Source organism: Alnus glutinosa, chromosome 7, assembly GCF_958979055.1.
Source record: "Alnus glutinosa chromosome 7, dhAlnGlut1.1, whole genome shotgun sequence".
NCBI lineage: Eukaryota > Viridiplantae > Streptophyta > Magnoliopsida > Fagales > Betulaceae > Alnus > Alnus glutinosa.
The window spans coordinates 723704-745709 of NC_084892.1; the positions used below are offsets into that span (position 1 = coordinate 723704).

General features: G+C 35.9%; 5 protein-coding genes across 10 annotated transcripts; 4 read left to right on the plus strand and 1 right to left on the minus strand.

Annotated features, from left to right (window-relative positions):
- The first annotated feature begins 354 nt into the window (after positions 1-354).
- Positions 355-2702, plus strand: LOC133872577 (aluminum-activated malate transporter 8-like). The gene is made up of 5 exons (XM_062310136.1): positions 355-378; positions 899-943; positions 1070-1388; positions 1488-1634; positions 1732-2702. Exons 1-5 carry the CDS (start codon positions 355-357, stop codon positions 2700-2702), a joined length of 1506 nt encoding a protein of 501 aa, XP_062166120.1.
- Positions 2703-6108: 3406 nt separating this feature from the next.
- LOC133873593 (thaumatin-like protein 1) lies at positions 6109-7312 on the plus strand. Its single transcript, XM_062311325.1, has 2 exons — positions 6109-6187; positions 6483-7312. Exons 1-2 carry the CDS (start codon positions 6136-6138, stop codon positions 7160-7162), a joined length of 732 nt encoding a protein of 243 aa, XP_062167309.1. The 5' UTR covers positions 6109-6135; the 3' UTR covers positions 7163-7312.
- A 3410-nt stretch (positions 7313-10722) lies between these two features.
- LOC133874276 (thaumatin-like protein 1b) lies at positions 10723-12342 on the plus strand. Its single transcript, XM_062312156.1, has 2 exons — positions 10723-10858; positions 11503-12342. The coding sequence occupies exons 1-2, from the start codon at positions 10798-10800 to the stop codon at positions 12180-12182; spliced, it is 741 nt and encodes a 246-aa protein (XP_062168140.1). The 5' UTR covers positions 10723-10797; the 3' UTR covers positions 12183-12342.
- Positions 12343-15512: 3170 nt separating this feature from the next.
- On the plus strand, positions 15513-16953 carry LOC133874020 (thaumatin-like protein 1). Its single transcript, XM_062311847.1, has 2 exons — positions 15513-15670; positions 16060-16953. Exons 1-2 carry the CDS (start codon positions 15610-15612, stop codon positions 16734-16736), a joined length of 738 nt encoding a protein of 245 aa, XP_062167831.1. The 5' UTR covers positions 15513-15609; the 3' UTR covers positions 16737-16953.
- A 266-nt stretch (positions 16954-17219) lies between these two features.
- LOC133873786 (thaumatin-like protein 1b) lies at positions 17220-20803 on the minus strand. 6 transcript variants are annotated; one of them, XM_062311551.1, is made up of 4 exons: positions 20122-20398; positions 19357-20008; positions 18353-18420; positions 17845-17924 (listed from the first exon to the last, which is right to left on the minus strand). In XM_062311551.1, the coding sequence occupies exons 1-3, from the start codon at positions 20168-20170 to the stop codon at positions 18414-18416; spliced, it is 708 nt and encodes a 235-aa protein (XP_062167535.1). In that variant the 5' UTR covers positions 20171-20398; the 3' UTR covers positions 17845-17924; positions 18353-18413. The 6 variants fall into 6 exon arrangements, with proteins under 6 accessions (XP_062167533.1, XP_062167532.1, XP_062167531.1 ...); XM_062311549.1 differs by lacking the exon at positions 20122-20398 and having other exon boundaries at positions 17220-17924; positions 19357-19486; XM_062311548.1 differs by lacking the exons at positions 19357-20008; positions 20122-20398 and adding an exon at positions 18724-18757 and having other exon boundaries at positions 17220-17924.
- Between the last annotated feature and the right edge of the window lie 1203 nt (positions 20804-22006).

Sequence of the window (22006 nt, forward strand, 5' to 3'; positions counted from 1 at the left end):
AAATATTAATGTAAAATAATATTAAAAAAAGAACTAAAAATTTATGTTTAACTAAGATATACACATTGACTAACAATAATTATATTTTGGGATTATTTTAAAAAATTATTTTTAAAGTGGCTGAAATCTGGCCATTTGTGCTGGATTCCGGCCTCCTTACGAGATCCCGGCCAAATCCCTGCCAGTTCCCGGCCAAATCCCTGCCAATTCTGGCAAGGATTTGGCTAGATAGCGAAGATCCGACCATTTTGGCCAGAATCTAGCAAATTATCGTCGGAATCGGGCAGGAATTTTCAGATTCCGGCACCTGCTAATTCCAACCAGTGTCAGAATCTAGCTTGTCGGAATCCAGTGATGGTTGACTGCTTGAGCGTGAAGGTCGACTGCGTCGTTTAAAAGATGGCAACTGCTTTTGCCGTCTTGGAAAAATGATTTACGCTTTTAAAGTGTAAGTCATTTTTCGAAATTTACTAAGTATTTTTTGTCAAACGGAAATCATTTACGTATATGACAGTCCCAACCAACCTTTAATTATTTTTTTTTAAGAAGAACCGATTCAATGGTTAGTTCGGACCATCACGTCAGCAATAAGAAATTAATAGTTGTGAAATAAAAACGCCTGTTTTAGTATCAGTATTTTTTTATTTTTTATTTTTGAATAATGTACGCTAAAAACCACATTTGTGTCTCACAACTATCTCACAATACTAAAAGTGGTAGTTTCAACCACATTTTTAGATGATCCTTGTTTAAAAAAATAAATAAATAAAGAAATTGATTGGAATTGCTAAATAAACAAGGTCGAATAATTGTAAGATAAAGACACGTGTCAAATAATGTATTGTTGATGAAAACGGCCTGAAAAGGTTTATTAACGTGCGTCTTTTAACAATTCCAGGCAGGGGAAGGAGAAGGATTTCCGAATTCTGATGGGAAGAGTTGGGTCTCAAATACATCCTCGCTAATTAATGATCACCGGGAAGAAGAGGAAAACCGCCTCAAAATTTAAGGTTTATAAAAGCCTTGGGGCCTCTTCTAACTTTGCATCAGTAAAAATTGAAAGTAGTAGTTTTTTCCCCACTCTAATTTAGCAATGGATATTGAGGCGGTGGCGGCAGCAACTGAAGAGAGGGCCGGGGTTTTCGCCGGTGCTTGGGGCTGGCTTAAGGGCTTGCCTGAGAAGTTGAAGAACAAGGCTGTGGAGGTTGCAAAGAGCGCAAAGAAGCTCGGACAAGACGACCCAAGACGAGTCACCCACTCCCTAAAAGCTGGACTGGCTCTCACATTGGTGTCCTCAATATACTATTTGAGCCCTCCGTTCAATTATTTTGGGGTTTTCGGAATGTGGGCTTTGTTAACAGTCGTAGTAGTCTTCGAATTCACTGTTGGTAAGCTTTTTAAATCAACCGCCCATCAAATTTCAAACTACTTGTCGCATGTATGTAAACGTCGAACTAATGCACGTATTTATACCTTTTCCCTTCCAGGTGCAACCTTACTCAAATGTTTTAACACAAGTTTTGGGACATTATGTGGTTGCGCTCTCGGGATTGGTGCTAACAACTTAGCATATCTCTTTGGCGATAAAGGACCACCCATTGTCGAAATAATATTGATCCTTCTTTTCTTACTAGGTATATTCCTTCAATTCTTTACATATTTCCTTTCTTCCAAAGACTCTAGAAACGGACTAGTATAATTACTTACGCAAATTGTTTTGTTGTGGTGCAGGTGCAGTATCATCATTCATTCGATTCAATCCACGGATCGTGAAAAGCTATGACTATGGGGTGTTGATTTTTATATCGACATTTACCTTGGTAGCAGTCTCCGGGTATCGGACCGACGACATCTTACAGCTGGCCGATAAAAGACTCTTCACAATACTAATAGGAGGAGCAACGTGCCTAGTTATATCCATATTTGTTTTTCCGGTATGGGCTGGCCAAGATCTTCACAAACTAACCGTTTCCAATCTTGAAAAGCTTGCAAACTATCTACAAGGTTTAGGAGGTCAATATTTCAATGAAGGGAATGTGACGACCGGTGATATGGCAGCACTCGTTCAAGGTTATGAAAGTGTTCTTGATTCAAAAAGCGATGAAGATTCCTGGGCGAATTTCGCAAGATGGGAACCAGCGCATGGCGGTTTTCACTTCCGTCATCCATGGAAACAGTACCCGAAGATTGGAGACCTTGCTCGGCAATGTGCTTACCATATTAAAGCTCTTGATGACTATATCAACTCTGATGATCATATTCAGGCACCATTAATGGAATTCCGAAATATAATTCGAGAATCAAGCACGAAGATGAGCTCAGAATCCAGCAAGGCATTAAAAGAGTTAGCATTGGCAATAGAAACAAAGACAGACCCTTCAGCTGCCAATCCCCATGTGGAGAATTCTAAAACCGCCATTAATGACCTAGAAATATTAGCACTTCAAGCTGCCACGACAGAGAATCGTGAAGACGTCCTAGCAATTATTCCGATTGTTTCGCTTGCTACAAAACTAAAAGAAATCACTAAATGTGTGGAGAAAATATCTGAATCGGTCCACGAGCTTTCTCGCCTAGCACATTTCAACAGTGTTGAACCCACTATATCACCAGAGAGACCACAACTAGTGCATGCTGGAAGCGTAGTACCTGTTTCGGACGGTGACAGTATTGACCATGTTGCAATCACAGTGCATGCATGAAACAAACGTGGATTCACAAACGTGGATTCAAGGTCACATCTGCTGAAATCAAGCCCAGCTGGCCTAGCCTCCTGGCAGCTCTCCTGATTTCCTCTGACAGCAAAAACAACAATGGCAGAAATCATGGCCATTCCAGTACCTGTTTCATGGGATAGCCGTGTAAAATATATGATTTTCATTTTTAGTTCTCTCTTTGTACTTTGACACCTCTCTACGTTCTTTGCACATAGTTTGGCTATAAAATAAGAATTAATGAAACATGCTCCAAAACAGATTCTCAAATATTTTCATCTCTGGCACTAATCTAATATTCTTGAATATTTTTGACAACTACTGTAGAAGAAGGATGAAATATGAGCAAGCCTTCCCTCTTTATGTATTTCATTAATTTTTTATTAATTCCTGCTCATATTTGCTTAGCGTAAAAGCAGAAGAAAAATGCTCTTTGTAGAGGTATACGGTGCTCTTTTCAACCATTTTTTTGATTCGGTAATGTTATTTCTACATTTTTTATACACATTCGCACACAATCACCGGATTCACCACCACCACAACCGGCCATTCCGGATCCTAAAAAATGAAAGAAGAATTGGAAATAAAAACTCCTATTCATTATATTTTCCTGCATTTTCTCGGCAGACAAACAGAAACCGTGATTTCAAAGAACACAAAACGTAATTGAAAGTGAAATCACAGAAACGAAAACTAGCAGTACCTTGAGATTCTCATGCGCCGAGACTGACGCCGAAGGAAAGGCTGAAGCTACAAAAAGCGTCGTCGAAGCCATCCGAATCAAACCAATATAGAATTTGAGTCACTGGAAACGCTAAAATACTGTAGGAACCGGTAAATACAGATCTAATCTGAGAAATTGTTGAGACAGAGAGCAGAGAGAGATTTTCCTTGCACGTGCCCACATCATCTGCCCGCATCTCCGCCTCCAACTCGCCGTTGTCCACCCGCTTCGGTGCTGTCCAAATGTAGCGCTGGAGATTTTCCGTCGAGAGATACTGAGAGTGAGAAATTGTTGAGAGAGAGAGAGAGGTTAGATTTGGGAATTGAGGGGATTTGGAGGGAGGGCGAGGCGCTAGAGTTCGAATCTTTTGGCGCGGGAAACCAAGAATTTCGCCTTTGTTTTTGAGCTTGCTTAATCTGATTTTGGAATTGCAATTTCATGGCTAATAAGTGTGATTTTAAATTAAATTGTAAAACATAAATCGATTGAGAATTACATTTTTAAAAATTATAATTTAAAAATACAGAAAATCTACTTTTTCAAATAGCAAGTAATATGTTTTTTAAAAAAAAAACGCAGAATTTTAAAGGTTAATTTGTGATTTTAAAGATAAAATTGCGATTTTGCCAAACACTTAACTGTATTTTTAAAAATTACTTTTTCAAATTACACATTTTAAAATTGTTATTTTAAATCGCACTTTTTAAAATTACAAACTTAAGCCGACCTAACTTTGTACCAGTTATTTATTTATTTTCTAATTGATTGAGAATAATTAACTTGGCCTTTTATGTATTTTATGTATTTCACAACATTCACATCACATGTTCTTCTTCCATGGGAAAACATTTTGGGTCCAGCCCATCCTTTATACGTAGTACTGTAGTAGATATAGAGAGATTGCTAGGTAGCCACGTATACGAGAAAAACTATATATATATATATATATACTACATTTAATTCATTCTCATAATGATTTTATAATTTTTTTTTTTGAGATAATTATATTATAATACTTATGTGTACGTTACATGCATTAATATCTAGGGATAAAATTTTTATGCTTATTCTTTAATAGGATAATTATACCGTTGGTTCTTGAGGTTGGCCATAATTAATTTCACTTATTGTAGTTCAAAAAGTTCATGGAAGTCCTCGAGGTAAATAATAATTACGAATCACTTTCAGGATCAATTTTTTATTCACTAGATTAATAGATTTCGTTAGTCAGCCACGTCACACCCAATAGGAAGCCGACATGTGTTTATTACAATAAAAAAAAATATAAAATCTAATGACAATATAAATAAATAAAACATAAATATTTATTTAAAAAAAAAAAAAAAACAAAGGGGTGGCCATCCAATGGGGGTGGCCAAAGGCAGCCACCCCTTTAATTGTTTTATTTATTTTTATTTTTTTTTTAAAAAAAAAAAACAAATATTTTTATTAGATTTTATATTTTATATTGTAATGGAGACGTGTCGACTTCTTATTGAGTGTGACGTGGCTGACTAACAGAATCGGTTAACTTTTGGATGGAAAATATATTCAAGAACTGATTTTTAATTATTATTTACTACAATGACCTTTCATGAACTTTTTAAACTACAGAGATTGAAAAATAATTATGATCAATCCCAAAGACTAACCGTACAATTATCCCTTCAATTATAGCCGGACTTCCTACATTTTCTTAAATCTGTTTATCTGGATGCATTAGACATGCATATGTGAACATGGTCCGATCCTAGACCTGTTCCAAAGGCCCAAAAGACACATATCCACCAAGTGGAATATTTGGTAATTAGGTAATTATGTCCCCCATAAAATAGATTATCTTTAAGTGAAATGGTCAAAAAAAAGTTTTGAGTTCACTTGAGATAATGTATTTTATTATTCAGATTTTATTTTACTTCATCGAACAGTGTCTATGGTGATAGTAACTTAAAAATTACGGTTAGTTTATACATGAAAACATATACATTATTAAATTTGTAAAATCCTCCAAAAATATGGTTATTCTACAATATTATTCTCATAATTACATGGCCATAGTAAGCCGCATCCAAGGTCATTACTATGTATTAAATGTTGAATTGCAAGTTTCTAAGTGTAATTAAGAATAAGGTAAGTTCTAAACTTGTGAGTTGTGATGTCACACATACACAAGGGGATGACGAAAGAATAGATGATCGAGGTTAATCGGAACTAGATGAGGGATTGAGAAGGCCTAGTTATGGTAATTAGAACACGTTCAGTTTGACTATTTTAGATAATGAATGAGTTTTCAAAAGCCTTTGATCTCAATTAATCCCTTTGATTTTTTTTATAAGTTTTTAATCCCTTTGATTGTTCAACTTTAGTCTTTGCTCATAAGCAGATCTTTTTGGGGCAAAGAGAGAAATAATATATATATATATATACAAAACAAAGACCCTACCAGATCATACCACGTACGTCTACTCCAAATTCTATCCAGACCTTACACTTCGCATGGGTAATAATGGTCTTTTCCACATGCAGCTAAAAATTCTATGCACGCAAGTCAAAGAAATTCAGCGAAACAAAAAATTACAAATAAGATGGCCTAAAAGTCAGAGATACCTATACATACTCTATATATATATATACACACACACACATACATATCTATCCCTTCATCAAACAAAAACATCATATCACAAAGCAATCACAATGAGAACTCGGATACTCTTCCGCCTCATCTTTGCCTTTCTTTTCATCTATGGTACGGTAATTTTTCTTCTTCTTGTCAATGATATATATATTTGTGTTTTTCTTTCCATAGATTAATAACTCATAATCGAATCATATTTCACAAGAATCCATAAATGTTCACGCCATCTTGACACAAACTCTAGTTTGTAAAATCATTCCCCATTTAACCGATACAACTCATTTATTTCTGTGATAATTATTAGTTACTACGTTTGTTGCATCCAAGATCTGCTTTCATTTTCATGTTCGAACTGGTGACAATTAATATTAAGGACTTTGGGTTCATGTTCCGTGCATATATGCAGGTGCTCACTCTGTTACAATAACTGTAACAAACAATTGTCCGTACACCATCTGGCCCGGAGACTTGACAGCGAATCAGAAACCTCAGTTATCAAACACTGGATTCGAGCTACCATCCAAAGCATCTACATCACTAGATGTCCAAGCTCCGTGGATCGGCCGGTTTTGGGCCCGAACCGGATGCTCCACGAATGGCTCGAGAAATTTCACTTGTGCTACTGCGGATTGTAGCTCCGGTCAGGTTTCATGCAATGGCAACAGTGCAATCCCGCCAACGTCTTTGGCAGAAATCGATATTGCAGCGAACGGTAAACAAGATTTCTACGATGTAAGCCTTGTAGATGGCTTCAACTTGCCTGTAACGGTAGCTCCACAGGGCGGTTCCGGTCCATGCAAGAGCTCGAGTTGTCCTATCAACTTGAACTCGGCTTGCCCAACAGAGCTACAAGTGAAAGCGTCCGATGGAAGTGTTATCGGTTGCAAGACTGCATGCATAGCATTCAATCAGCCACAGTACTGCTGCACTGGCAATTATAGTACCCCTGAGACATGCCCACCTACGAACTACTCCAAATTCTTCAAGGACCAGTGCCCTCAAGCCTATAGTAATGCCTATGATGATCAAACTAGCCTCTTTACGTGCTCTGGTGCACCTGATTACAATATCACGTTCTGTCCATGAATAAAAGAAAGGAACGTGTAATTCCTTTCTCTAGGGTACAAAGTCACGGGACTCCTTAAATGGGGTTTAGCCCTTATTTTCTTATTGATCGCGGATTTATGTCTTCGATCATGAACCTAAAGTTTATTATATTTAAGTTTATTCTAGAAAGGTAAATCAGAGTATGAAGTTTAATTTTGTTACAAAATTTAATTTTAATTAATGCAATCCTAACCAAATTCTGGGAAAAAAAAAAAGAGAAAAAAAGAAAAAGAAAGAAGCTAGAAAGAAGGAAGCAAAGCAAAGCAATTGCAAATTAAGTTATATATTTAGTCTGCCCCTATATATCACATTAATTCCAGCTGTACGTGAAAGAGTATATAATGATAATTTTTTTTTTTTTTTTTTTTTTTTTTTTTTTTAACACATGTCCACACAAAAGAGGAGGAAATTCGAACTAGTGACCTTCGCTTCATGAGTCGTGGTCTCCAGCCAATGAAGTTACCCGTTAAGGGCAAGTACATAATAATAAATGATCCTTCACGTACATAATTAATTTAGAAATATACTAGACCGCTGAAGCTAACTAACTATTGTTAATGTTCCAATGAGTTGAAATTGCAAGTTTCTTATTTAGTGTAAGAATATGAGGTACGTTCTAAAATGATTTGACATATATATAGTTACACCGTTAAAAAATAAAAAATAAAAACTCACTTTTTATATAGATAGCTAACTAGACTTAGAAATATAAATTATGAACCATAGAATAACACAAAGAATTATTAACCATAAATTGATGATTGCAATGAATAATGCTAGAAGCTATAAATTTATCTTCTAATTATCTCACAATTAATGTTGACACGGCAATTCTAATCGATCATTGATTCAAAATAACACATCAGTATTATACCATAAAAACGTGATTTATATAACATTACAGTGAGAAAATATTAATATAAGAACGAGAGGTTTTACGTAACGAATAGTAAGGCGAAACAAAAGGAGACGAAACATCTTCTCTTTTTTCCTTCTTTTTCCGAGCCACTTGAACAGAGCTGGTGTGAGGAGATCATGAGGGTAGTGGCGATGTTGACAATTTCAGTGGCAACGATGGAGAGATTGGAGGAGGCTCAAGACGGGGGTGAGACGTTGGGTAGTGACTCATCTAAGATGCAGGTTGCAGTGGGTCATGGCTGGTTTGGTCTGTGGAATGTGATTGAAGGGACGACGGTTGTGGGTTGTGAACATCTTGGTTCATGAGCATTGAGCAACGTCACGAACCTGTGGATCTTTGTGAATCGTTGGTTGACGGTGACTTACAATGGACCCAAGCTGTTTTGAGAGACATGATGAGCGGTGATTCTTTATCCTCTTTCATTGCCTCAATGCCGGCCACACAATAGTTGTTTCTAAATTTTTGCCCAATTCGTTCCATGGTTTGGCTTGGATTGGCCAGCTGATGGGCAAAACTCAGCTCCAAAAGATCAAGAGTAAACAATGAAGTTGAGAAGGAACCCATGCATAACCAAAAACAGAATATGATGTACTCAAATTAATCCAACGAGCGTTTACTTTACATAACTCGATTGATCAATGTAAATTAAACGTTGGAGCTTCATGTTTCACAGAGAACGTAATTGGTAGATGATGTTTTCTTGAGAAACTAATCACTAGATTCCAATAAATAGAGAATTAGTAATTCTTTCAAAAATTAATGCCACCCTTTTTTCTTTTTTTTCTTTTTTTTTTTTTATTTTAATTTTCTTGTTTTTTTGGGTCAGCATGCACCTTTAATTTGTTTCACTTCTTGTTTATTCTGTAATATGCATTGGCTTAGCAGATTCTTTGGTGACAGTAGAATAATAATCTTTAAGTAATGTTACACACACTCCCACTTCTCTACACTTATTTCTCCACACTCTTAGGTAGTTTTTAAAATTGCCATTAGATTAAAATCTAATAAAGATCCATATCAAAATACTCAATGATGATTTTAAAAGCCACCTAAAAATGTGGAGAAATGGACGTGAAGAAGTGGAAGTGTGTGCAAGATTACTCATATATAATGTTTTAGTTATAGGCATAGCTTCATCATTATTGTTTTCCTTTTTTGTTAATTATCATTTTTCTTTCCTTAACTTGCTAAAGAAAATCCTACATAAGTACACGAGGAATGTTAGAACTCCTTCTAGTGTTCTTCTGGTGTCCATCTGAAATGATATAAATGTAATAAAAAAAATGAAAAAATTGCATCAATGTCATCTAGAAGCTAAGAACATAGATGTAATTTTTTTTATTACATTTATGTCCTTCCAGATGGACACCATAAGAACACTAGAAGGAACTCTAACATTCCTCTAAGTACATATATATGCACCGAGTGACATGTGAAATAAAGACACGTGTCCAATAACGTATTGTTGATCATGAAAACTGCCTCAAAAGGTTTAAAAAGCCTTGGGCCGCCTCTTTTAACAATTCCGGCCGAGCAGGAGAAGGAGAAGGATTTCTAGTCTCACCTGATCCGACTAACCCAAGATTTTGCATGTAAATATCTAGTCGCAGCACCAAGAGGCAAACCGCCTCAAATACAACCTCATGCTAGCTCCCTTAATTACGACGGCGTATGATTTAATTTATAATTAATTCTAGACGTCAAATTTATATTCTTCTTGTATTTTTTTAAAATTGATGTAACTTTTAAAATCAAAATTCAATAATGATCAAATGATGATTTTAAAAGTCACATTATTTTTAAAATGACATAAATATAACATATAGAATTACTCATCATTTACGCATGCGTAGTAGCTAGATACGAACACATATTTTATCTATAAATTAAACCCAACTTCCTCTACATTACTTTTAATCTATTTATCTATAAGCTTACGTGAACATGGTCGTCCTAGAATTGTCACAACGTTAAAACGCGTTCCGTTAATGAATTTGTTTTCAACTCTTTGATATGAATTCCCTCTGATTGTTCAACTAGCTAATTAATTTAGTCGCCTTTTCTCATGAGCAGATCTTTTTTGGGGAATCAAAGAGAGAAAAAACAAAAAACCCTAGCTAGCTACCAGATCATACCACGTACTCCAAATTGAATCCAAACCTTAAACTTCGCAATTCGCATGGGACGGTCTTTTCCACAGGTAGAAATTCCATGCACGCAAGTGATCGAAAGAAATTCAACGAAACAAAAAATAATCCACAAAACAACAAGCAACCACACATAAAAAACAGAGGCCGGCCACGACCAGAACTTATAATTTGTAGAAAAATAGCGAGGCCAGCAAAGTAGTAAATGGATTTAATTGCCTCCTCACTTTCTCCAAAACTGACACGTGTAAATAACTCCAATCGATTGGATGGCATTTAGCCCGTATCTCGCGGGTCAGGACTTCCGGTCGCGCCACGTTACCAAATGGAAGACGCTAACCAGCGCTAGCCGTTCAAGCCAATTAGGAGGAACCTTCCTGCATGTTGAGTCGAACCCAAGTTTCCCGCATTGTTCGCGAGCAGCCTCAAAAGTCGCGTTTAAGGCTCTATATATACGACTCCAAGTTCATGAGATTAGCACCACAATACGTACCCAACCCATTCATCAACATCGATCGATCATCTAGCTAGTCTATCTACTACGTACAATGATGATCAAATCCCTTGCACTCTTCGGTCTTATTGCCTTGGCCTTCACTTTCCTATCTGGTATATATATATATATATCTCATTGTCTAGTTATATAATAGAGTAATGATTCACTACCACCTAAATATACAACTTTTCACCACCTTGCCTATGTGGCAAGGTGGTCCCTCACCTTAATTTATTTTTAAAAAATAAAAAAACTCAAAAATTAGTAGGGGACCATATTGACACATAGGGAATGTGGTAAAAAGTTGTATCTTTGGGTGGCATTGAATCATTACTCTATATAATATATATGTTTGCAAATTACTTTCGCATAAAACACGGACATTTTAGATTTTATGTTTTAAACGTTCTATCTTTTTCTCTCCCCATCGTTCTTTTAAGTGTATTTACACAGTAATGGTACACAACATATAAATATTTTTTATAAATAACCACAAAACTGATGTGATAATGTCTAATATATATATATGGCGGATTCAAAGGCTATTTATGTTAGCTTAACTTGTAAGATATTTGTGACATGTTTGTGTGTTACGTAATATTACCCATTTAGACATTAAGATTGCGTATCTCCTAGTTATTTGTTGCATGCAAGTTATATGCTTTAAATTATAACATTTTATCCTAAAAATTTAAGCTATTATGAAATAAATGGATTTGATGAGTTGACCATTCTTCTGACAATATATGTTATGCAGGTGCTCATGCTGCTAAAATAACTTTCACAAACAACTGTCCAACAACTGTTTGGCCAGGAACTCTAACGGCAGACCAGAAACCTCAGCTATCAACTACTGGATTTGAGCTGGCATCCAAAGCATCCTCATCGGTTGATGTCCAAGCTCCATGGATAGGTCGGTTCTGGGCACGAACACGATGCACCACCGACGCCTCAGGAAAGTTCACCTGCGAAACTGCTGATTGTGCCTCCGGCCAGGTTGCATGCAACGGTGCCGGTGCAATCCCACCGGCATCTTTGGTAGAAATCAACATAGCAGCGAATGGTGGACAAGATTTCTACGATGTCAGCCTTGTAGATGGCTTCAACCTCCCTATTTCGGTTGCCACACAAGGCGGGACCGGTGATTGCAAGCCCTCGAGTTGCCCAGCAGACGTGAACGCCGTTTGCCCTGCTGAGCTGCAACTGAAAGGGTCTGATGGGAGCGTGATCGCTTGCAAGAGCGCATGCTTAGCTATCAATGAGCCACAATACTGTTGCACTGGCGATTATAGTACCCCAGAAACATGTCCACCCACAAACTATTCGATGATCTTCGAGAACCAATGCCCTCAAGCTTATAGCTACGCTTATGATGATAAGAACAGCACGTTTACCTGCTCCAATGCACCTGACTACGTTATCACTTTCTGCCCTTGAATTTACGGAGAGGAATTATGCGTTCCTTCTCTCTATAGTAATAAGAGAACAATAAGTACTGTCATGGACTAAGGTGCATTCATGCCTGTGTCTGTGTCAATGTAATAAACACTTGAATGATAGATATCAAAGGAATAATGCAAACTTTTTTTCATAATTATTTCGGAGCAAGTGTACTTGTGCTTATGACCAGAAATTTATCTTCAGCTGCGATATATTTTCAGATGCTAGCTATTCATGCCGTATGCTATTCAGATTAAGTCTCCTTGTAGTACCATCAGTACGTGGTGCTAGAAATATTAAAACTTTTACTATAAAATCATTTAATAAACTGATGTTCATGGCTGATTTGTTCAAACTAATGTGGCAGTTGATAAGAGTGATATAATTAAGAAAAATCTCTTACTATTATATAGTACTAAACTGGGTTGGCCCCGTCATGCCGTCAATTATCAATTGCTTTTTTTTTTATTTGCATCACAATCGGTGTAGGCTAGCTTCTACCAATATTCTTATTTACATTTAGGCCTTCAAAGTTTATCAGAGGACTCACTGAAGATAATATCGTATTCTATTGACCGGCCATTTCGTTTCTTTTCTGAGAAGGGTATATTCATATATGCATGGTGCCATGGTGGTATATATATTGACAGCAAGTTATTTAAAGTTTATTGTATTTAAAATCTCTTTCTAGAAAGTTTAATCAAATAGACGTTTAATTTAATAAAAAAATAATAATTGTAAATGCATTAGCCAAAAAAACAAAACATAACAAAACAAAAACAAAATGAGAATTTTAAAGATGCGGCTTAAACAATCTTAACCAAATTGAAAAGTTGGGCTGATTTTCGTTTGCTGCAGGCTAGCTAGGCTGCAGCTGGTCATCGATTTTAGATTTTATAGTTTATATAGAATAAAATAAAATAAATAATGTCCCTACTTTGACAACTGTAGCAGATAAAAAATAAGATAATCGACCCTCTAACCGTGTCAGGGCTAGGAATTTGTCTTAGTAGGGACGGAATTAAAGTAATAAAATATAATGATAAATAATTTTTTTTTTGTTCTTTTTATATACTATATTTTTATTATAATATATAAAAGTATGGTAATTACAATTCAAAATATAAATTATAACATAATATATGTATCACAAAAATGTATCAATTAAATTTCATAAATATATGCCAAATTGATATATCAGTTAACATGTAGGCATTAATAAAAAAAAATATACAAAATAAATAAAAGATACAAAATACAAAATTAACTTTTTTTTTAAAAAAAAAAATGGTGGTTGTGGCCCACATTGACAAGTCACGTTGCAACTAGCAATGACTTAAATTCTGAAAAGTATCTAAAATAATAAAAAAAAAAAAAAAAAAAAAAAAATTCTGAAAAGCAAAACAAAGACAACCTGTCAACCATAAATTTTCATCATTATCTTGAAAATTAAAAAGCAAATGAAAAAAGAGAACAACTCAACAACTATTGTCTTACACAGTCACACTCTCAGCTCAGTAATAATAATAATAATAAAAAATAGAAGGCTTACAGTGCACGCGAGAGATTGTCGAGGAAGAGGCAGAGATGCTGGAGGCCAAAGAACAAGGTTTGTGTTTTTTGAAAAGATTTGTATTCTTGGTTTCTAATGGTTGGTTTTTCTATGTAAGAGTTCTAAAGTTTCTCCAAGATAGAGAGATAAATGTAATTTTTTTTTGGCACAAAATTGATCCGTTCCTATTCTTGAGCATTTAATGGTTGTTGGTTTTTTTTTTTTTAAAAAAAAAAAAAAAAAAAAATTCTTTGACGGTTGGTTTTTTCATGTAAGTTTTTTTTTTCTTTTATTATCAGCAGGGGCGGGCATCAGCATTAGCATTTTTTTTCTTCTTATTTTTAATGTATTTTTTTTTTTAGGTATCTGTAAAAAAATAAAAATAACAAAAAAAAAATCTTCAGACATTTTGGGGGGGGGGGGGGGGGGGTTTGTCTCCACCACTGCCCTCTAAATGAATAGTGTCATTTTATTTTATTTTATTTTGTCAAAAAAGACACTATTCAAGCTTCAATAAACTTACTTTTTTCTCTTTCTTTTTTAGTTCAAAATCAACGATCCTCCAAATGAGAGAGGTCAAGAAGAAATATGCATATATAAGAAATGATCGAGTGAATAACATTTTCAAAAATCATACAATATTAACAAAAACAAAAAGTATTTCACCTCCCCTTCAAGAGAATATTTCCTTGTTTTTCATGATCAGAAAGAGATGGAGAGTAAAATTAAACTTTAACCATAGAAAAACTATACGAAATCTTGCGTAATTTTGTTTTACAGCACTTAAGCCAACATTTAATTTGTTCTTCAGGAAGAAAACATTTTGGCCATGGGTCCAGCTAGCCCATCCTTAATGCGTAGTAGCTAGATACGTACAGAGATTACTACTAGGTATATAGACCACCTATATTTTATGTATAATCCGACGTACTTAATTCATACATTTTCTGAAATATATTTAATTATCTTTATTGTTTAGATTGCACACAAAGTTACGTACAACATCTGTGTTTTCAAGTCTTTTGATCTCGATCAATTACCTTTGAATGGAATATTTTGTGATTCTATATATAATTATTGTATTTCCTTTATTTTCAGGCCGGCCTCTTCAACTAAAAATAGATCAGAAATATAAGTTTATTTTCTACAATTCTTTTAGTGTCTTTTTCTACAAACTTAATTTACTCGATCTTTGCTTAATTATGAGCATACCTTTTAGGGTGAGAGAGAGAAAAAGAACCTACCAGATATATATATACCAGGTAGATGCCCTATGGATTAGGTTAATGACACCAAGAGCTTCAACTTCAAGACATGTGCAGGCGGCCACGTACGTTGAAATCAGACAAAATATTCTATCCACATATGAAGTTTATCGTTCGGTACGTTGTGGGAAAAAATAGTCCGGCCGCCTTGTAGCATACCTCCCACCTTAATTGAATATGTATACGAAAGTCATTAGTCATCTTCCAAGACATAGACATTTGACATCAATTTGTAGAAAAAAAGTAGCAAAGTAGCAAATGGATTTGCCTCCCTTTCCCAAATACTGACACGTGGAAATAACTCCAATCGTCCATCTCTCTCAGCTCGCGGGTCTTCCGTCGAGCTAGATGACGACGGTCCCACAGCTCCATTGCCATAAAGACGATAACAAATTTTCCACATCGTTCTATTCAAAAGTCAATGATCGAGGATTCCTGGTACTGGAACTTACGTCGAACCGGATTTCCCGCATGGTTCGCCTTGATTATCGCGTTTAAGCTAGGCTAGGCTCTCTATATATACCACTCCAAGTTCATAAGATTAGCACCACAATATATACCCAACCCATTCATCAACATCGATCAACTAGTCTATCCACTACGTACAATGATGATCAAATCCCTTGCACTCGTCGGCCTTGTTGCCTTGGCCTTCAGTTTCCTATTTGGTATATCTATCTCCTTGTCTAGTTATATAATATGTTTGCACATTGCTTTTTTAAACTGATCACATGCATTCTAGCTCTCTTTTTCTCTGCCTGGTGGTCAACTTGCGTTAAAGTATTGATTAAATATTTTACGTGTTAAGCCTTATCTCTTAATTTTTTATTTTTTATTTTTTTTTAAGATAAGTGATAATTAAACAGCTTGCAGTATGTTTACACATACATGCATTAAAACGGTATATCTCATTCTCCTACTTATTTTGTTGCATGCGAGTTATATATGTTATATTATATATAATTTATCCTAAAAAAATCAATTAAGTTGATAGGAAAAAAAAATAATTGAACTTAATCAGTTGACCTTTCTTCTTATAACAATTTATGTCATGTAGGTGCTCATGCTGCTCGAATAACTTTCACAAACAACTGTCCAAGAACTATTTGGCCAGGAACTTTAACATCAGATCAGAAACCTCAACTATCAACTACTGGATTTGAGCTGGCATCCAAAGCATCCAGATCAATTGATATCCAAGCTCCATGGAAAGGTCGGTTCTGGGCCCGAACAGGATGCACCACAAACTCAGGAAGGTTTACCTGCGAAACTGCTGATTGTGCCTCCGGCCAGGTTGCATGCAACGGCGCCGGTGCGATCCCGCCGGCATCTTTGGTAGAAATCAACATAGCAGCAAATGGTGGACAAGATTTCTATGATGTCAGCCTTGTAGACGGCTTCAACCTCCCTGTTTCAGTTGCCACAGAAGGAGGGACCGGTGACTGCAAGCGCTCGAGCTGCCAGGCAAACATAAACGCGGTCTGTCCAGCTGAGCTGCAAGTGAAAGGGTCTGATGGGAGTGTGATCGCTTGCAAGAGCGCATGCACAGCGTTCAATCAGCCACAATACTGTTGCACCGGTACTTTCAATAAACCAGAGACATGTCCACCTACGAATTATTCTAAGATCTTCAAGGACCAATGCCCTCAAGCCTATAGCTACGCTTATGATGATCAAACCAGCACCTTTACCTGCTTCAATGCACCTAATTACGTTATTACTTTTTGCCCTTGAATTTACAGAGAGGAATTATGAGTTCCTTCTCTCTATATATAGTAATAAGAGAACAATAAGTATCATGGACTAAGGCACATGCATGATTGTGTCTGTTTCAATGTAATAAACGCTTGAATGATCGATAGATAGCAAGCGAATAATGCAAACTTTTTCTCATACTTATTTCAGAGCAAGTATAGTACTTGTGCTAATGACAATAAATATTTATTGATCAGCTGCAATATATATTTTCAGATGCTATTCATGTACGTTGTACCACATAATGATGGCTTAAGATGTTTTTTACCAAATTAAATCGAATACCGGTAAAAAAAAAAAAAAAAAAAAAGAATTAAATGTTATCAATTAAATATCCAAGTATCCAACCACTTAAGGAAAGATTAAGGCTTAAACTTAATTAATATATATCAATATTATCCCTTTTCATGGATTTCATGGTCTATCAAAGTACAAAGCATCCCCACTGGATATATATAAGCATTTGTGACACGACAAGCAAATTAATTTATTGAGGACAAAAGGTTATGTTGTAACTCGCTGCCCCGGAACATTTGTAAGTGGGAGGATCATTGTCAGCGGGATAGGTGTGGGCAAGTTTGCATACTTGCTTGAAGGTCTTCGAGTAGTCGTTAGGCTGGCAAGCCCCTGGACCACTAAAAGTTCCTGTGCAACAATATTTTGGATCCTTCAACCCATCGCACGCACTATAACATCCAACATACAACCCATCCTTGTTCTTGGCCACTAGAGTACTCGGACACACGTTGCTTATATCTTGAATACAATCTACGACAGGACATGGTGCGGTTCCGCCCACTAGAGACCCACCGTCCGGTTGGATCCGGACAGGGACGTTGTGGCCGTGGTTCAAGCTCACCTCATAGGAGACCACAGGTTGTTTAATGTCGAAATTGAGAAGGGTCACCGGGTAAGTGGGTGGTGGGGATTGGCAATCTTGTGTGCCAGAGCCACAGTCTCCCGTTTCACATGAAAAGTAATTTGAGGCATTGGAGCTGCACTTGGTCCTAACCCAGATGCTACCAGTCCATTGATCAGGCATTGTGAATATCTCTAAAGTTTCCGGACCACTCTCAGGATCAGCATCACCAACTGAGGGGCTAGCAGAAAGCCATACCGAGTAACTGCATTGGTTATCGTACTTGAAGATTATATCAGAGTGTCCACCTAAAAGAGAGATATTGCAGAACTGGTCATCAATTAAACTAAGAATTTCTGGCATTGAAATGACAAGAATTGAATGATCGGTATATATGGTGCAAGTTAGATTCAAATTAAGATCGACAGGTTTACACAAATACAGATTTAAATCAACAAAACACATAGGGCAGCTAGCAATTTTTTCCTATGACTCCCAAATACAATACTAACCCACCACAAGGTTTGAAGGGTGGAATTGAAGGGCCAGTCTGATCTATTTAATTAAATGAATTGGGTAAAGTTTAGCTCATTCATGTGCGGCGTGAGAGCTTTTCTGAAATACCTTCCCTGCTAGCTTCTCATACAATTATCATGACGCATTGACAATTACACATTTTCTACAGGTTTTGAATTAACAAGGTAAAGAAAACAGAAGCGCGTAAGAAAATTATCACCTGTAATGAGCAACAAGAGAAGAAGGTTGATGAGAGGCAGAGCTCTGCTAGCCATTGAGCCTTAGCTTCTGAATTATACAATGGAAGTAAGAATAAACAAATAAGTTAATTAATTAACAAAGGGAAGTTAATTTATAAGAAAGGCAGGGACTAAATTTGGAAAGAAAGCATAATTTGCAGAGTCATTAATGTTTTATTCTTTCGTTGATTTTGCTTCCATGAATTCCAAAAGCGTATCTATTATTGGATTACCTACTTTAAATCCTTCTCTTCTACAAGATAAGGCATCAGCTCAAAATAAGGTTGAAAACAAAGTCCAATATTAGAGAAGATAACACTATCTCAAGATTCAAATGGTTCAGTTGTACAACCTCATCTAAAGATGACATGCACTCTCAGTTTTTGTATTTTGATTTGACATGCATCTCTTATATAGACAATTATAAATAGAAGCAGAGACAAAGTCCTAAGTGTGGGATTACAATTCAATCTCTGTTTTATTATATCTACCATATTTAAAATACTTAATAATAAATAAATGAAATAAATACATATCCTACGTATCTCTTACACATCTCGTGTAGAAGATATATATGTATCATATGTTTTAATTTATAATTAATTAATCTCGATTTGGCTTCCATTAATTTTTTTTTTAGGGTGATTTGAACATTTCAAATAAGAGATTTGCACGTGCGCAAGTTTTCATCCTTTTTTAGACAAACACTGACGAAGGGTATTAATTGAAAAGAAATGGTAGGGATCAATCGTTAAGTGAGAAATGATAATTTAATTGGATAGTTCATGGGGGTAAATTCATTATTCTCCCGTTTTATTTTTCTCCAAAATGGCTAGTCCCAACAACATATCCTCCAATATCCCCTTCCATGGATTCCATATTCTGTTAAAATACAAAGCCGAAGATTAAAGCACCCCACTGCATGGATACAACCATTTGGGACACGACATGGCAAATCTAGAAGGGACAAAAGGTTATGTTGTACCTCGTTGCCCCGGTGCATTTATAAGTGGGAGGATCATTGTCCCCTGGATAGGTGTGGGCAAGTTTGCATAGTCGCTTGAAGGTCTTCGAGTAGTCGTTAGGCTGGCAAGCCCCTGGGCTACTATAATTCCCTGTGCAACAATATTTTGGATCCTTAAACTCATCGCACGCGCTATAACACCCAATATACCGCCCATCACTGTTCTGGGCTACTAGAGGACTCGGACACACGTCACTTATAGCTTCTATACAATCTACGACAGGACATGGCCCAACCTCGCCGAGTAGAGACCCGCCGTCCGGTTGGATCCGGACGGGAATGTTGTGGCCGTGGTTCAAGCTCACTTCATAGGAGACAAAAGATGGTTTGATCTCGAAATTGAGAAGGGTGACAGGTAATGCGGGTGGTGGGTTTTGGCATTCTTTCAAGCCAGAGCCACAGTCCCCTGTTTCACATGAAAAGTAATACGAGGCATTGAAGCTACACTTGGTCCTAGCCCAGATGCTACCAGTCCATTGATCAGGCATTGAGAATATCTCTAAGGTGTTCGGACCACGCTCAGGATCAGAATCACCGATTGAGGGTCTGGCAGCAAGCCATACCGGGTAACTGCATTTGTTCTCGTAGTAGAAGATTAAATCAGAGCGTCCACCTGAAACAGATCATCAATCTCCATGGTTGTCATTTGATTGCATTAAACTTAAAATTTCTACAACATATGTATTGCATGTGAAGCTAAAGAGAAGAGAAGGGTATAAGAGTAACCTGTAGTGAGCAACAAGAGGAGAAGGATGATGAGAGCTCTGTTAGCCATTGAACCTTATCTATAAGTTGGAATAACAAACGGAGAGTTATAAGAAAAGTAGGGACTGAATTTGGAAAGAAGATAAATGCCGGAGCATCTACTGTGGTTTTTCCTAGTCCTCCTGGAAAGACACTTTTTTTTTCTTTTTTTTTGGAGGCTTCCATGAATTAATGGTAGCATTTGAATAATTACATTGAAATCAACAAGAAAAATTATATAAGTTAGCAGCTATATATAGTAGTAAAAGAAATTCATTACCATGTTAGTATGTAATTACCATATATATTAGGTGTCGGAAAAATTAAATGCTAAGATTATCTAAAAATTTGTTTCTATACAATTGAATAAGTGACAATCTTAAGATATGTGAATTGAGATTGCGACAGATAAGAAAAAGTATAATAAGAATCCAATGATTCCAACCATTGTGTGTGTTAATTAATTATTCATCAAATATAATTAATAAAATCGCTCAATAATAACTTGAGTAAACCCTTTGATTTTATAAAAACACAATCTCATACGATTTCCATATCATAAATTATTTAGAAAGTAATTAGATACAAAACTTTCTCCATATATAACTCTTACCAGTCCAGATTTTGGGGGGGGCGGCCATCATGAGCCTCCCTAGCCTTGACTTTGCCCCTGGTTACAAGTTTGAGCACTTCAACATAATTATAAAAATAAAGAGCTGATCTTGTTGAGATTTGGTGAATAGTTTTTTTGAGTAAAATAAAAATATGTGGAGTAAATTAAGTTAATAAAGGGCGGACCAGATAAACTGGTTATACGTACGTACCAATATTGATGACAAATTTTCAACTAAGTCTGCCTATCCCCACAATGAAAACCTTTGAAATTGATGTGGTTAATTGGTGCCCATTTGTCATGGTTGGTGCCCATTTGTCATGACTGGTGTCTCTTGAACGTGGGGTTTACGTTGCACACCCACTGCGGACTGCCCCTTTTCCACAGCTTTAATTTTGTGTTTTAAATGGTACTTTCTTTTAACGATTCTTCATTTGTCACATGTGTTTCATGTGACACTCTAGGATTTATGTTAGCAATCAATACAATGTTAACATCAAAGTTAACGGTTTTCTATTTAATATTACAAATTTAGAAGATTAGGATGACGAAAAAAAAAAAGGTTTAAAAGCAAGTCAATTACCATTAAAGACATATATATATATATATATATATAGAGAGAGAGAGAGAGAGAGAGAGAGAGAGAAAGAGAGAGAGAATCGTAATATTAATTAATGAGTGTAGTTATAATTGTAGTAGCTAAATACGTTTTTTTCTAAACTTTGTATCTAATTAATTTCTAAATAATTTAAGGGGGCCATGGTCCTCACAACCCTCTTGGGCATGTAATTGATGACCAGCTGCAGCAAACGAAAATCAGCCCTACTTTTCAAGAGGGGATTTAGGTTAAGATTGTTTAAGCAGCATCTTTCAAATTCCCATTTTGTTCTCTTTTTTTCTTTTTTCTTTTTTTATTTTTTATTTTTTTTGTTATTGCATTTAATTTACAATTATTTCTATTGATTAAATTAAACTTCTATTTGATTAAACTTTCTAGAAAGAGATTTTAAATTCATAAACTTTAAATAACTTGCTGCATGTCAATATCCTTTCGAAAAAAAAACCTTGCTGTCAATATACCACCACACACACAAAACAATACATACCCATAGCTTGGTCGAAAAATAAACGAAATGATCAATAACTAACACACACACATATACACATATACATAACGATACATACCTTGTTCGGAAAATAAACGAAATGGTCAAAAACACACATATATTAAGCTGTAGTTTTTTTTTTTATTAA

Coding starts and splice junctions, on each gene's coding strand:
- LOC133872577 (XM_062310136.1), top strand. CDS start 355: ATGGTTGACTGCTTGAGCGTGAAG. Junction 1,389..1,487: donor AGTCTTCGAATTCACTGTTG/GTAAGCTTTTTA, acceptor TTTCCCTTCCAG/GTGCAACCTTACTCAAATGT. Junction 1,635..1,731: donor GATCCTTCTTTTCTTACTAG/GTATATTCCTTC, acceptor GTTGTGGTGCAG/GTGCAGTATCATCATTCATT.
- LOC133874276 (XM_062312156.1), top strand. CDS start 10,798: ATGATGATCAAATCCCTTGCACTCTTCGGTCTTATTGCCTTGGCCTTC. Junction 10,859..11,502: donor GGCCTTCACTTTCCTATCTG/GTATATATATAT, acceptor TATGTTATGCAG/GTGCTCATGCTGCTAAAATA.
- LOC133873593 (XM_062311325.1), top strand. CDS start 6,136: ATGAGAACTCGGATACTCTTCCGCCTCATCTTTGCCTTTCTTTTCATC. Junction 6,188..6,482: donor TGCCTTTCTTTTCATCTATG/GTACGGTAATTT, acceptor GCATATATGCAG/GTGCTCACTCTGTTACAATA.
- LOC133874020 (XM_062311847.1), top strand. CDS start 15,610: ATGATGATCAAATCCCTTGCACTCGTCGGCCTTGTTGCCTTGGCCTTC. Junction 15,671..16,059: donor GGCCTTCAGTTTCCTATTTG/GTATATCTATCT, acceptor TATGTCATGTAG/GTGCTCATGCTGCTCGAATA.
- LOC133873786 (XM_062311549.1), bottom strand. CDS start 18,407: ATGGCTAGCAGAGCTCTGCCTCTCATCAACCTTCTTCTCTTGTTGCTC. Junction 17,925..18,352: donor TCTCTTGTTGCTCATTACAG/GTGATAATTTTC, acceptor TCTCTCTTTTAG/GTGGACACTCTGATATAATC.